This window comes from Phyllostomus discolor, chromosome 3 (assembly GCF_004126475.2).
Source record: "Phyllostomus discolor isolate MPI-MPIP mPhyDis1 chromosome 3, mPhyDis1.pri.v3, whole genome shotgun sequence".
NCBI lineage: Eukaryota > Metazoa > Chordata > Mammalia > Chiroptera > Phyllostomidae > Phyllostomus > Phyllostomus discolor.
Window position 1 is genome coordinate 93968356 of NC_040905.2, and position 16415 is coordinate 93984770.

Genomic DNA, 16415 nt, shown 5'->3' on the forward strand with positions numbered 1-16415 from the left:
CACACACACACACGCTTTCAAGTGGCAACCCTCCAGGGGGAAATGCTATAAAACAAGGCCATTACTGGGTTAGCCGACAAAGTTGGAGTATGAATGGTAAAACGGATGAAAGTGTTGCATCAACGTCCAATACACTGGAGATGACAACTAAATCCTGGTAATGTTAAGAGACTATCTCTGTTTTTAAAAAAGATTTTATTTATTTATTTGCTTATTTTAATAGATTTTATGTATTTATTTTTAGGCAGAGGGGAAAATAGGGAGAAAGAGAGGGAGATAAACATCAATATTGCCTCTCATGTGCCCCCTACTGGGGACCTGGCCCACAGCCCAGACATGTGCCCCTGACTGGGAGTCAAACCAGTGACTATTTGGTTCACAGGCCGGTGCTTGATCCACTGAGCCACACCAGCCAGGGCTATTTATTTATTTTTAGAGGGGAAGGGAGGGAAAAAGAGAGGAGAGAAACATTAATTGGCTGCCTCTCACATGTGCCCCAACAGGGACCAGGCCTACAACCCAGGCGTGAACCCTGACCAGGAATTGAACCAGCGACCTTTTGCTTAGTGGGACGACACCCAGCCAACTGAGCCACACTGGTCAGGGCAAGAATATCCCATTCTTAGAAAATACTCCATAAAGTATTTAGGGGTAAATGAGGTGTACAATTTTCCCTCAAATGTTCATAAAAATCATGCACAAGACGTTTACACACAGGTAACAGTTACTCGTTCCTTTCTACACTTGTGGGCACCACTGTCCACACAGGAGAGGCGGGGGAAGGCAAACAAGTGATGGAGCACCGGGGGGAGGTGCCGTGTGTGAGCATCTGGCTGACAGGTACACTATTCTCATCTCAGCAGCTTTTCTGTAAATTTGAATTATTTCAAAATGAAGTTGAAAAAATACAAATAGGGGTAGGGCTCAACTTTCTATGCCTTTCAAGGCAAATGCTATTTGTTTTGGGGTTTTCCATTTCAAGCCCTCCCTTTCTGGGGTCCTGTGGAGGCAGAGGCTGATAACACAGGGACACTACCGTCTTCGAACGCGTTTCCAACCAACTCTACTTAAACTTGGAATCACGTTAGGTCACGAGGGCCACCATCTGAAAGGGGGGGTGATACATGTGTGTGTCCCTCAATGAATACACACACCCATCTATCTCCCTGTTCTCTGCTGACTTATTTAAACCTGGAGGTGCTGGCCCCAGCGGCTACAGGCATGAAGCAAGTATGTGAGTAAGTGACACAGGCCAGGCATAAGAAAAGTCAACTCCTAGAAGTACAAGAAAACTTTCTTGGTTTTTACTGGACTATAGTGAAGCATAAAATATTAAAAAACAGGTATGATACTGCAAATTATGTTTCCAAGTCATAGTGAAAAACACTGAAAAACAAAACATTTAATAATTCACTTCCCCATCTCAAAATCCCTCGGGCCTGGAGGCGTCCAGTCTTCCGCCCGTTGGGGAACTGCCGCGAGTGTTCTTCATGTGGCGATGTGGAGGACGGAGTCCCACTGTGAGTCCTTTAACTGGGAGGAGTACTTCATCTTACTCAGCTTCAGAATGGAAAACAGCTGTTCACAAATGTAAGTGCTCCCGAACATGGAGAGAATCTTTGCACAGTGGTTTTTATATTTCGGGTAGCTACTCCAGAGGTATTTATAGAATTCCGGCACTCCCACCTTGTCATACTTGGTTTTCAGTACCGTGTTGCACTGCAGATCGATGACCTCCATCTGCAGCGCTTCATGCACGTTCTCGATCTTCACGGAGAACGGGGAGCTGAACAGGGTCAGTTCGCTTTCATAGACTTTGAAATCAGACAGTCTCTTCTGGAATTCAGTCTTTAATTCCACAATTTTGGGAATGTAGTTCAGGCCATCACTTTCACTTCTGGAAACTGATTTCAGCGTGGGAAAGTGGGCCAGATTATTCCTTGCCAGATGAGTTTCCCAAAGGCACAGTTTTGCCAGAAATGCCCGAATCAAGTCGTACATCTGTGTAACGATCTGTGAATGCCCCTGGAGAGATACGTTTAGAGTGTTCAGATGCATTGTCATATCAACCAAGAAGGCCAAGTCTTTGACCCAGTCTTGAGAGCTCAGCTGAGGAATGGGCTTTCCTCTGGATGACATGAAGGAATCAATTTCTTCCAACGATTCGAAAAATCTCTTCAGCACCAGCCCACGACTGAGCCACTTGATCTCTGTGTAGTACAGAAGGCTGCCATATTGGCTGTCCAGTTCATAAAGCAGAGTTGTAAACTCGCTGTGGTTCAGCCCACGGGAGCATATCCAGTTGACAGAGTTAACCACCACATTCATGACGTGGTCCATCTTTAACTTTTGAGCGCAGAGTGACTCCGGGTGAATAATGCAACAAATGGATTTCAGGTCTGAACCCTTGCAGACCGTTGCCACCTTGGACTTCAGTTTTGTAACAAGCCCATTGTTCGCATCTACCATGGCAGGGGTGCCAGTGGAGGCCACACTTACTAATTTAGACCAGTCAATATTAAACTTTTTAAGGCTTTTCTCAACACGCAAAAATATCTCATTTCCAGATTTTGTACCTGTCATGGGCACTGTATCCAAAAGCTCTTCGGACACATCAAAATTCTCATCGACACCACGGATGAATATGGCCAACTGGGTGGTATTATTAATATCTGTGATCTCATCAATTGCAATAGAGTATGCCACAAATGATTTGATTTTTTCACGTAACTTCTCCCATAAGTTCCCAGTCACATCTTCTACAGGCTGCACGGCAGCATTTTCATTTGGACTCACATTTGCAAATACTTGTTTTTGTTCAGGACACAAAATTTCTGATGACCCTAAGAGATACTTTCTGAGTCCTTTTTTCAACTCATGAAGCTTCTCGTCACGCATCTTCTCAGTATACTGGTCATAGTGCTTACTGTGGTTGGTTTGGTAATGGCGTCTCAGGTTGTATTCTTTTGACACAGACATGCTCTGTTTGCATATTAAACACGTAGGGATGTTCTGCACTTCCACGAAGAAATACGCTCTTTCCCACTTTTCTTGAAATACACGGCCTTCTTGGTCTATCTTTCTTTTTCCCACTTTTGATAGAGACATGGAGACAAATATATTTCATTTTTCTTTTAACTCTACTATTAGAAAAATAGCCGCAAAAGCATGATGTTAAGTGGGAGCGAGAAAGCGGCTAGAAGGCATGGTTAGCTGGAGAGTAACCCGCCCCCCGGCAGAGAGGGACGGCTGACACTCAGCCCTAGCCAACTGCTGCCGGAGGGGAATGGGCCCTCCAAGGCCAGAGCTTCAGATTTCTAAAGAAAGCCTGGAAATCGATTTTCATGAAAAAGCCCCTGTTTTTTCAAATATCGGCAACTAATTCCCATTTTTTCCATTTTTTAAAAGGTATATGAGCCAAACAAAAGACATCTTTGGGGAAGTTCAGCAAGTAGCTCTTTTTGCCACATTTGGTTTAAACAGGAATGATTTGAAAGTACATTTGCATTTAACAGATATTTTTTCATTTGATTCTCAAGAGAACTTTGGAACCAGAGAAGGGAGTGAGCACAGAAGGTATGTAATTCACCTGCTGGGAGGCACAAAGACAGGCGGTAGCCACGGGACCGCGCAGGGCTCACGTGGTTTAAATTTAAAGGACCTGGCCACGGTGCAGGTGAGCTTTACTCCGAGAGAACACAGACATAAAAACTTACTTTTGGTTGTCTTTCAGTAGAAAATTAAATGCTTGAACTTGACATCAAATTTTAAAAACAAAGAAAATATGTGCAGAGACAGTAAGTCCACTTAGTGGTCGGCTTGCCTGGGGCTGGGGTGGGAATGGGAAATGACTGAAAATGGTTGGGAGGAATATTTGGGGGGCAGGGTAATGGCAATGTTCTAATATCAGACTGTGGTGATAGCTGCACAGCTCCCTTAAAAAAAACCCTGAATTGTGTACACTCTACCCAAGTGAGTTTTCTGGCATGTAAATTATGCCTCAATAAAGTTATTAAAAATGTAAACAATCATTTAGAATCAAAGGAGTTTAGGAGTACTAACTGAGCATTTGAAAAGAATACTTAAGTTTCCAAGCTTTGAGGAGGTTCCCTAGTAATCCAAGTTCTTGAGAACATCTCTACACCTTCTGCCTCACTCATACTAGGATATTGACTTGCTTGCAAGAATTCCAGGGGGGACATTCAGAACATCTGTTTACTCAGCAGAGTGCCTGGGGCATTGCTCATCAGAACAGATGTCCACCTCAGGGTAGGGGGGACTATGGGAGCACCTGCTGTGCTAGGCGGTACCTCTTTTGGTTCTGAACTGTGGGAGTTTGGGGCTGGGAGCCCCAGGGCATGGGGCTGGGGTGGCCAAGCAGTCACTATCTACTGAGATGGAGCAGTTCCATATCACGATGAGCCTGGACCACAAAGGGCTCACACATACACACGGTCTGCTATGCAGCAAGCTCCCTCAAACTGCTATGTGAAAAAAAAAATGCCTGGCTAATAAAATTCAAGGAACAGAACTGCAAGACTTTCCAACTACCAGGAAAAATAAAATGCACATAAAGAGCAGCATGCTTTGCTCTACAGCTCAAGAAGCAAGGACCCTGTGGTTAGTTCCCACCGACGTTTCCCACTACACGCGGTTGTTGGAATGATGTCACCACCCCAAATACTCACCATTACTGAACTCAAGGCCTGGAAGAGGTCTGAAGAGAAAGAGACATTGGTGAACACAACAATGTTCATGTGGTTCTATTTGACAAACCTTCGTAGGTGCCAACTCTAGCTATGCCAGGCAGATGAAACTGAGACAGGCTGCCCACGATCACCAAGAAACAGGAACAGGGACACACAGCTCGCAGAAGCAGAGTGTGATGAAATGAGTCGAGAGGCAGCTTGTCACAGCAGTTGACCCAGGGACCCACAGCCCACCTCCTGGGGGATCCCTGCTCGTCCACTTCGGTCAAGTTACTACCTGCAGATTCATTCTCATGACCAAGAGGGGGCCTCTCACTTACCTGATGACTGTGAATTTGATAAATTCCGCGGCATCCAAGATCCTTCTCATGGAGCTGATTTCCAGGTAACCAGGGGCTTTGAAAACTACCCCTGGGGGCATGCCATCAATGACCACGCAGCCAGGGTTGAATGTGATTTTCCTGTAGGGAACTTTCACTGGGAAATCCACTCCAATGGCTTCACCTGTGATGAGATAAACAGCAAAAAATTAGTTGTGTTCGTCATTTACTTACCCAAACTACGCTTTATCTTTAATGTCAAGATTTAAAAATCATTCATATAAAGGGGCAGTGCTGGTGATCAGCCATCATTACTTTAATTTCCAGTAGTACTGTGATGTATGAAGAATCTTACTGATTTTGAAATTGGCAATGGGTAGTATAGCAGACTCAGTTTCTCTGTCCATTAAATAGGTATTATCATAGTATCTACCAAAAAAGGGTTTTGTGAGGGTTAAATGTTTAATCACATGTTGAACACTAAAAACAATGTTCAGCCATGGTAAGAATGCAGTAAATTAAAGATAGCTATTATTATTATTGTAATCAGCGTTTCCACATAAAACCTCTTCAATAAAAATACACACTAATTTTGATCATTGCTCCTTCACACAAAGATCAGCTTCTTAGATAAGGTATTCAATTAAAAAGAAATATTGCAAGCCCTGGCTGGTGTGCCTCAGAGGGCTGAGTGCTGGACTGTGAACTGAAAGGTCACCCAGTCAAGGGCACATGTCTGGGTCGTGGGCTGGGTCCCCACTTGGGGGTGTGTGAGAGGCAGCCAGCCGATGTTTCTCTCCCTCTTTCTGCCTCTCTTTCTCTCTCTCTAAAAAATAAAATCTTTAAAAAAGTTACTAAAAAAAGGAATACTGCAAATATATAAAACTTGGATATATAATGATATAAAAACTTACCAAATTTTCGGCTAAAGAGGTCATTGACTTGTTCTCTGAGTTGTTTTATCTTTTCAATGCTTGATAACCTTTCCTTCTCATTATCTAAAAAAATTAAACAAATACACAAACTAGGATTATTAGTGTATTTGCCCTCAAAAAAGCTGTTAAAGGAAATGCTCATTGGCATATGAAAAATCATTTTACCTGGCTTATCATTCAGTTAAATTTTAGCAAAAATTAAGCATTTTAGAAATTTGTAAATGGAAGCCATTACAGATGGTATAGACTTTTCAAAATTATAACTCTGTATAAACATACTACATACGACTTTCAGGAACATTTTCAATATTGGGAAGACAAGGATGTCTACTTTTATCATTACTCTTCAACATTATAATAGAAATCCTAGCCAATGCAGTATGACATGTAAAAGGACTAAGATGTATTAAGATTAGAAGATAATATTTTTCAATATTTAAATTTTTAAAAATTAAATTTTTGAACAAATAAAGAAACTACATGGTTCAAAATTCAAGAGATATAAAATAGAGGACTTCCGTTCAAGATGGAGGCATAGGTAGACATGCTTCACTCCTTCATGCAATCACAAAATGAATTACAACTAAATCTCAAAACAAATAACACCTAAAACTGTCAGAAAATCAAACTGCATGGCAGTCCAACAACCAAGGATTTAAAGAAGCAACAATTATTCAGATGGGTAGGATGGTCAGAGACACAGAGACAGCATAGAGAGGAGAGGAGACACAGTGTGTCCCACATTCAAGTGTGGTGGGATAAAATCAGGAGGGATACCTTGGGAGCAAGAGATCCCTGAGGGAAATGGGGCAAATGCTGGGTAAACCCCCAGAAGCCAGGCAGCAGCACAGTCCCCTCTCTGAGCCCTCCACTGACACTGAGCCACAAAATGGTAAAGCAGGTTGCCCCAACCTGGTGATTACCTAAAGCTCCGTCCCACACAATTTACAGGTGCCTTTTATAGGGAGTCAAAGCAGCTCTGCCTAATACACAGAAACAAACACAGGGAGGCTGCCAAATTGAGGAGACAAAGAAATATGGCCCAAATGAAAGAACAGACAAAACCCCAGAAAAAGAACTAAACAAAACAGAGATAGCCAACCTATTAAATGCAGAATTGAAAACACTGGTGATAAGGATGCTTAAACAACTCATTGAGTATGGTAATAATATAAAGGAAGAAATGAAGGTTACATTAAATGAAATAAAGAAAAATCTACAGGAAACCAACAGTGAAGGGAAGGAAGCCTGGATTCAAATTAATGATTTGGAACATAAGGAAGCATTCAACAAAAACAGAAAGAAGAAATAAGAATTAAAGAAAAAAAAAACGAGGACAGTATAAGAAGACTCTGGGACATCTCCAAATATGCCAACATCCAAATTATAGGGATGCCAGAAGCAGAAGAGGAAGAACAAAAATTGAAAACTTACTTGAAAAAATAATGAAAGAAAACTTCCCTAATATGGCAAAGGAAATAGACATACAAGTCCAGGAAGCACAGATAGAGACCCAAAGAAGTTGGACTCAAAGAGGACCACACCAAGACACATCATAATTCAAATGCCAAAAGTTAAAAATAAAGAGAGAATCTTAAAAGCTGCAAGAGAAAAGCATGGGGGTTACCTACAAAGGAGTTCCCATAAGACTATCAGCTGATTTTTCAAAAGAAACTTTGCAGGCAAGATGGGACTGGCCTGAAGTGTTCCAAGTCGTGAAAGGCAAGGACTTACATCCAAGATTGCTCTATCCAGCAAAGCTTTCATTTAGAATGGAAGGGCAGATAAAGTGCTTCCCAGACCATGTAAAGCTAAAGGAGTTCATCATCACCAAGCATTATTCCATGAAATGTTAAAGGGACTTATTTAAGAAAAAGAAAAAGATAAAAACTATGGACATTAAAAGGGCAACAAATTCACAACTATCAACAACTGAATCTAACAACCCCCCCCCAAAACAAACTAAGCAAATAAGCAGAACAGGAACAGATTCATAGGTATGGAGATCATTTGGAGGGTTATCAGCTGGGAAGGGGCAGGAGAAGAGTGGTAGAAATGGTGCAGGGATTAAAAAGCATAATTGTAGGTACAAAATAGACAGAGGGATGTTAAGAACAGTATAGGAAATGGAGAAGCCAAAGAACTTACATGAACATGAACTAAGGGGGAGATTGCTGGAGGGAAGGCGGTACAGGGCAGCAGGGGACAGAGGGGGAAAAACTGGGAAACTGTAATAACATTATCAATAAAATATACTTAAAAAGAGAGATTTAAAATAGCACACAGTGAAACATCTTTCTTCCATCCCTATCTCAGCTCTCGGTTTCCCTCTCCAGCAGAACCATGCTATTAGATTCTGTTGTATCTCTCCAAATATATTGTACATCACTTACTCAGAAAAGGAGATTACTTCATGGGCAGGAAATAAATTTCACCTGTGTGGCTAAGTGTAATTCAATGGTAGCTAATGCTTGGAGTTGTCTGCTGTTACGTGTTTTCCATGTAATGCCAGGGTATGGTTGGGAGAGCAATGTATCTGTTACCAAGGTTTGCTCTAAGCAAGATACTCAGTGTGGGGGAATCTGTAGCATATTTTCTGTTCCTGAATTGTCATTCCATAGTCGACAGGGTGAACTAAGGAAAACAAAAGACACCACGACTCCAAGAGACTGACTTATGTCACAAAATGGTTAAAATACAACAAAATAAAAAATATAACATTACTTATGATAAAGCCAGATAAACTTCCATACCTGGAATTGTCACCTGAACGATGTTAAGATCTTCAACACCTTTTGCAGAACTTGAAGTACTGGATGAATGTATGTTTCCTTAAGACAGAAATTAAAATTTAGAACTCACAGAAAATGAGGCCAATTCTCCTCTAAAAATGTCAAAGCACCATTACTCAGAAGCCCAGAATGAGTTTTGTAAAATCTTGAGAACACTCAGCTGGAGGAAAGCCAGATGGCTTGGCACTAACTGATATTTGAGTCTCTGCGGCCTAATGGTGATGTCAGGGGGGAAAGTGCACCATTGCTTTTAGTTCATAGCCCCACTACTTCAGTCAGTCTAATTAGATATTAAAAGAAGAATATTTAAAAGTATTGACCTTGGTTGTTATTCTCAGTTTAAAGGGGGAAAATAGGACAGAACGAATATGAATGTGTCCGAGAAGACATTTAATGAAATAGGTGAAATACGATTTAAGGCAGTCACAAAAGTGCTCAGTGTTGACAAGGCAGAGTTGACATTCTCACGTTTTAATTTTTTGCCAAACAATAAACACAACATTCACTCAAGCTGTAGGTGAGAAGTGTAGTAGTTCCTGTCTGGCCCTCTCCCAGGAACTCAGAGCTCGGGCCAGCATAGGGTGAGCGACCATTCCCATTGGGGCCCCTGAGGGGATCCACCCAGAACGAGGACTGGGGAGGGGGGCGGGGCGGGGGACTCAAGGAGCCACGGCGGCGACCACCGCCGCCAGGTTTTCCTCTGTCAAACACGTATTTCTGAAGGAAATGTGGGGAAATGTGCTGCTCTTTTCCTCGAAATTAGTCATTTTTCTGATCTAATAAATCCTGTAAGGTCTGCTTCTTCACAGTCGGGCTCAACACGGAGGGCCGACTGAACTGCTGTGAGGTCTCCTCGTCACCTTGCAGCACGCGGACTCTCTCAGGACAGCCAGGGCCACTGAGCCGCAGACACCCGGGGCCCAGTTCAGGGCATTGCAGTCCATGTGGGGAGAGTGGGTGCCATTATGTTCTCGTGAAGTGCTAATGTTTTACCGTTTGACTCCTCATAATATGAACATCTGTCCCCAAACACAGGAAGCACAGTTTAAAATCTGATCAAAATCCAATTATAATTAGTGGATAAATGGGCAGTTAATCCATTTTAATTACCTTACATATTTCAAATAAATGGATGGCATTTTCACTAATGGGTTCACATCTTAACTCCTCTGAAACTCTCCCTTTACATAAACAACGAGTCTTTTTGAATTGACTGCTCAGCAACCTTGTCAGTCAGTTTAAAACTGCTCATCTGGTCCGCATTCTAGGAGCCATCACAACGCTCCTGTGATGGACTTCCAAAGCTTTTAGACCTTTGCTAGATGCATGCTTGTTGGTAGATATATTAATTGCCAAATAATTTATGACTAATTTTTATTTTTTAGGTTTTATTTATTTATTTTTAGAGAGAGGAGAGGGAGGGAGAAAGAGAGGGAGAGAAACACTGATGTGTGAGAGAAACCATCAACTGGTTGCCTCTTGTGCACCCGCAACCGGGGCCCTGGCTGGCAACCCAGGCTTGTGCCCTGACTGGGAATCAAACCAGCAGCCTTTCAGTTCGTAGGCTGACAATCCATTGAGCCATACCAGCCAGGGCTAATTGATGGCTACCTCTTTTAAAAACTATCCAGAACAAAAGGCTGGTCCAGCCTGCACTTCCTGTGCAATCCTGATGCGGCACAGGCTAGAGGCTGCCTTGGAGAACACTTCTGGCATTCAAATCACTGCTGGACTTTGATGCTAATGTGGGATTCTTCTCTTTGCGATCTAAAACATACTTTAAGGGGAGAACCCAAGTGTCCATCAACAGACGGCATTATTCAGACTTGAAAAGGAAGTTTGGCACATGCCGCAACATGGATGAACCCTGGAGGGTTTAAGTGAAAGAAGCCCAACACCAAAGGGCACATACTGTATAATCCCATCAGTATGAAATGGGTAGAAGAGTGAACTGATAGAGACAAAGTGAATCGCTGGCTGGCAGGGGTCAGTTAGCTGAATGGCAGTGGGGGAGGGGAGGAATGGCTCAGCGGGCATGGGGTTTTACCTCGGGGAGATGAAAATGTTTTGGAACTGCAGAGGTGTGCCGGTTGCAGACCTCTGTGGATGTACTAAATGCCACTGACCTGTTCACTCTAAAATGGTTTATTTTATGTTCTGTTAATTTCACCTCGGTAAACTATTTTAAAAGTAATTTAAGGGGTTCCTTTGGTGGGATTTTAAGGAAAACAAACTGTGGCTCAGAATGGTGGAACCTGATGCCACACTGACGCCCTATGACGACTTTGAAACTTGGCCATGGAAACACATTTTACCCATAAACCTCCTCAGGCCCCACTGACTTCAAGAACAGATGAATGAGCACAAATCCAACCTCACTAACATCTGGGGGTCGGGATATCGTCTCCTCGGCGCTCAGTTAGCCTGACAACATCACACATAATTTCTGGGAAGGCTGTCAGGGCAAAAGCACAGCAGAAGCTGTCCACGCACACAGAGCAGATCAATAGCTGAATTTTTCCCCTTAATATTTAGGTAATATATGCTTGCTGTGGAGAGTTAGGGAAGTAGGGAAGGTAAAAGGAGGAAAAGTTGAATCCTGCATATAGTTCTTTTTGTATTTTCTTTTATGCATTTTTTCCTATATATTATTTTTTAAAATATTTTTAAAATTTTTAATTACAGTTGACATACAAGTATATTAGTTTCAGGTATACAGCATAGTGACTAGACATTTATATAGCTTATGACATGTTTACCCGATAAATCTAGTACCCTCTGACACCATACATAGTTACAATATTATTGACTATATTCCCTGGACTACATCCCCACGACTACTTTGTAACTACCAATTCGCATTTCGTAATCCCTCCCCCCTTTTCCCCCATTCCTTCAATATCCTTCCCATCTGGCAACCATCAAAATGTTCTCTGTTAACTGTGATTTCTGTTTTGTTTGTTTGTTTGTCCTTTAGATTCCACATAGAAGTGATATCACATGGTATCTGTCTTTCTCTGACTTATTTCACTTTGCCTAATAAACACCCTGTAGGCCCATCCATGCAGATGGCAAGATTTCATTCTGTTTTATGGCATCGTATAGGTAATATTACTTCGTTTATTGATAGACACTTGGGTTGCTTCCACATCTTGGCTATTGTGAATAATGCTGCAGTAAACATAGGGATGTATATGTCTTTTTGAATCCGTGTTTTAGGTTTCTTTGGATAAATGCCCAGAAGTGGAATTGCTGGGTCCTTCTTTGTCTCTCTCCCTGTCCCCCATTACCTCCCCTTCCCTCTGGTAATTGTTAGATTTTTTTAAACATTTTTTTTTATTATTCAAGTACAGTTTTCTGCCTTTCCCCTCCAACCCTTCCCCATCACCCCCTTCTTTGTCTCTTGTAGCCTTGCTTTAAAATCTGTTTTGTCTGGTATGAGAATTATTACCCCAGCTTTTCTTTCATTTCCATTTTCATGAAATATCTTTTTCCACCCCTTTACCTTCAGTCTGTATGTGGCTTTTGATCTGAAGTGAGTCTCTTGAAGACCGCACATGTAAGCATCTTATTTTCTTATCTATTCAGCCACTCTGTGTCTTTGACTGGAACACTTAATCCATTTACATTTTAAGTAACTGTTGATAGCTATGTAGTTATTGCCATTTTATTACTCATGTTTTTATCTCCTCTCCCTCCTCCTCCTCCTTTTCCTTCTTCTTAAAGAAGTTCTTTTAACATTTCTTGTAATACTGGTTTGGTGGTGATGAATTCCTTTAGCTTTTTCTTGTCTGAGAAGCTCTTTATCTGTCCTTTAATACTAAATGACAGCTTTGCTGGATAAAGCAGTGATTTTCAACTGGTGTTCTGCAAAAAACTCTAAAACATGCAATACCTTATTATTCAGTTAGGGACACTAACCTCTTTTCCCGTAGATTGTCAAACAAAAAAATGACAACAGCCAACACAACAATAGTTGTCCAGTGTGAATCAATAAAAATTATACCTATTTTTTTGTCAGATTGGCAAAAAATATATTTTTTGGTGTGCTGATGAAGTTTAGTAATTAGTTAACATGTGTCATGAGATGAAAAAGGTTGACAATCACTGGGGTAGAGTAATCTTGTTTGCAGGTCTTTGCTTTTCATCACTGAGTTCTTCTTGCCAGTCCCATCTTGCCTACCAAGTTTCTTCTGAGAAATCAGCTGATAATGTTATGGGAGCCCCCTTGTAGGTAACTAACTGCTTTTCTCTTGCTGCTTTTAAGATTCTCTCTTTATTTTTAACTTTTTGCATTTTAATTATGGTGTGTCTTGGTGTCGGCCTCTTTGGGTTCATCTTGTTTGGGACTCTCTGTGCTTCCTGGGCTTGTATGTCTATTTCCTTCACCAGGTAAGGGAAGTTTTCAGTCATTATTTTTTCAAACAGGTATTTATTTATTCATTCATTCATTCATTCATTCATTCAAAGATATTTATTCATTTTTAGAGAGTGGGGAAGACAAGGAGAGAAATATCAATGCGTGGCTGCCTCTCATTCACTCCATTCTGGGGACCTGGCCTGCAACCCAGACATGTGCCCTGACTTTGAATTGAAATGGCCACCCTTTGGTCCCCAGTCCACACTCAATCCACTGAGCTACACCAGCCAGGGCTCAAATAGGTTTTTAATTCATTGCAGTCTCTCTTCTCCCTGTGTTACTCCTCTGAAGCGATTGTTGGTACACGTGAAGTTGTCACAGAGGCCCCTTAAAGTACCATCATTTGTTCAGGTTCTTTTTTTCCTTTTGTTGCTCTGATGGGGTGTTTTCTGCTACCTAATCTTCCAAATCACTGATTTGATTCTCTGCATCATCTAATCTACTGTTGACTCACTGCAGTGTATTCCCCACTGCAGTTATTGTATTCCTCATTTCTGAGTGGTTCTTTTTTGTTTTCTCTCTCCATTTTTATGTTTCCTATCTCTTTTTAAAAATATGTTTATTGATCTTAAAGAGAAGAGAAGGAAGTGAGAGAAACATCAATCAATTGCCTCTCATACATATCTCTACTGGGGATTAAATCTGCAACCTGGGAATGTGCCCTGACTGGGAATGTGCCCTGACTGGGAATCAAACTCCTGACCTTTTGGTGTATGGGTCGATGCTCCAACCAACTAAGCCACACCAGCCAGGGCTATTTCCTATCTCTTTGTTGAAGTCCTCACTGAGATCATTGAGCATCCTTATATTGAGTGTTTTGAATGCTGCATCTGGTAGATTGCTTGTCTCCATTTTGTTCAACTCTTTTTCTGGAGTTTTGTGCTATTCTTTCATTTGGGACATGTTTGTCTCCTTATTTTGGCTGCCTCCCTGTGTGTGTGTTTATTTCCCCCCCTATATATTAGGTAGAGCTGCTGTGTCTCCCAGCCTTGGTAGCATGGCCTTATGTAGTAGGTGTCCTGTCAGGCCAGCTGGTGCAGTTACCCTGGTCACCTGAGCTGGTGCTCCACATGTGTCCCTTCTGTGTGTTGTATGTGCCTTCCTGTTATAGTTGAGCTTTGACTGCTGTTGGCACTTCAGTGGGAGGTCGATTGACTCACAGGCTGACTGGTTGTGAGGACTGGCTGAGACTACAGAGGAGGAGCTGTTGTGCAGGGGTGACCTTATGGAGCCAGCTTTACTTTGGCAGGGCTCTGGTGCTGCTGAATCTGCCCTTTGGATTCATTTATTGAGGTGGTTGGGTGCTGCTCTGGTGTGGTCTGAAGATGGCCACCAGGTGTGCTGGTTCTGGGGCCTCTTAGAAGGCATTGTGGTGCAGGTCAAGTTCAGACACTGCCTATGCTCTGCCTGGGGCCACTTGGTATGAGCTTCAAAGTGATCTGCAGATGGTTGTCACTTGTGCTGGGCTCGGAGTTGCCTGGAAGAGCCTAGGCTGCAAACTGAGGTGGGCTGCTGGTAATCCAGGCTTGAGGCTGCTTAGCAAGAGGTATGGGCACACTGAGGCCAGACGCTGCTTGTTCGGGTGAGCCTTTGAGAGATTTTAGGAAAGTCGCAGTATGAAGACAAAAGACAGGCCATTTGTATGGAAAAGCCAGTGAAAGAGGCTTGAGCTCTCAAGTTGGGTAGGTTGGGGTCTCAGGGAATCAACAGGTCAGGGTGAAGGGTATTAGCCAGGCTGATGGAGACAGATAGGGCACTTGCCTGTACTTGCAGGCTGTGGTGGGAGGGAGGAGAGGGAAGGCTCAACAAAGGAGCAGTGGCGTCTGCTAGCACTTCTGTCTGGGAGAAAGCTGTCCCTCCCGCCCTTGTCCTGGAACAGAACAATTCAGTTCCTCCCCATACCTCCCTGGTGCCCTCTGAGCTGCTGCCCCAGGGCTGGAGCTCAGAGTAAGTAAGTCTGAGTAAGTTGATGTGCAGTCCCTTTAAGAGGAACACCTGCAACTCCAGCTGCTCCGTCTTACTCAACCACAACCTCTGCTGGTTTCACAGCCAGAAGTTATGGGGACTTCTCTTCCTGACACTGGAACCCTGGGCTGGGGAGCCTGGTGTGGGGCTGGGATCCCTCGATCCTCAGGGGGGACCTCTGAAGCCAAGATATCCCTTCAGATTTAAACTGCCACGCATAGGTGTGGGACCAGCCCGTTCTATGTCTCTGCCCACTATACTGGTCTGAATGTGGCTTCTTTATATCCCCAGTCATAAGTCTGTTCAGCTGGATGTCAGGGGGTTCTCAGTGATGGTCGTCCACAGTTCAGTTGTAAATTTGATGTGGGTGTGGAGGAGGCGAGCACAGTGTTTTCCTACTCTGCCATCCTGACTGGAAGCCTGTATATTAATTTTTCCAAACAAATCTGAGATTCCCACAGTACCCTGCGATGTCTTGAGTCCCCTCTGTTTTGTGTATAGTTCGCTCCAGCCCCAGAGAGTTTAGTTTCTTGCTGAACGTGCGTGAGCGTTTCTCCAAACAGATCACCACCAGCCATTCTCTGCCTGCTGGGCACTTACATTGCTCCTACTTTTTCTCTGTTATAAACAATGACAAGAGAGGTTTTCTTCCCCCTAAAATAATCAACTTAATGAAACCAGTTTTAGAATTCAAAAAAGTGAAGTACAGTACATTGGAACAATTAAATTAGGATGTGAATATTCATTCAATCTCAAAATTTCCCATAATGGCAAAACCAGTTCAAATGCTGTGATGTTTCAAGGGAAGTAATATTATATATAAATAGAAAGGACCCACTGAAAAAAAAAGTAAATACAATTTTGAGGGCATAAATGTTTACTTTCAAAGCATAATTTGTATAGTTTGTATACTGTCACCCAAATACTACCGTCTTCTTGTTAAATCATGTTTCCAATGGAAAAATGATAAAACTGCACTTTTATAATTCAGGTTTTACTAATGCCATTTTATAGTTCAGATTTTCCTAGTTCAAAATCACATCTGTTCATATCAGTGAGATTTTATTAAATGCTAAGATAGAATTACATACCTAATGGCCTTAATTCCTAAATATATAAAATAAAAGAACTTCTCATATTAGGAAGACACTAATCAGCTCATCTATCCCAGCATCAGAGATAAAAATGTTTTTAGCAGATTATTAAATGGATCACAGTGAAAGAAAATAGGTACATTCTTTTAACTAAATGGGTTGAGAATCCACAAACTCTAG

The 16415-nt window shown here is 42.3% G+C and overlaps 1 protein-coding gene across 3 annotated transcripts in view; it reads right to left on the reverse strand.

Moving 5' to 3' along the window:
• Positions 1 to 1282: 1282 nt before the first annotated feature.
• The window catches only part of LOC114499295 (general transcription factor II-I repeat domain-containing protein 2B), a 64613-nt gene continuing 49480 nt past the window's right edge, over positions 1283 to 16415 (reverse strand). For all 3 annotated transcript variants that reach the window (XM_036020846.1, XM_028515356.2, XM_036020845.1), the window contains 5 exons: positions 8718 to 8795; positions 5944 to 6027; positions 5030 to 5213; positions 4689 to 4717; positions 1283 to 3092 (listed from right to left, as the gene is read on the reverse strand). In XM_036020846.1, the coding sequence (XP_035876739.1) occupies positions 1489 to 3092; positions 4689 to 4717; positions 5030 to 5213; positions 5944 to 6027; positions 8718 to 8795 (1979 nt within the window). In that variant the 3' untranslated portion in view covers positions 1283 to 1488. The remainder of the gene's footprint in view (positions 3093 to 4688; positions 4718 to 5029; positions 5214 to 5943; positions 6028 to 8717; positions 8796 to 16415) is intronic.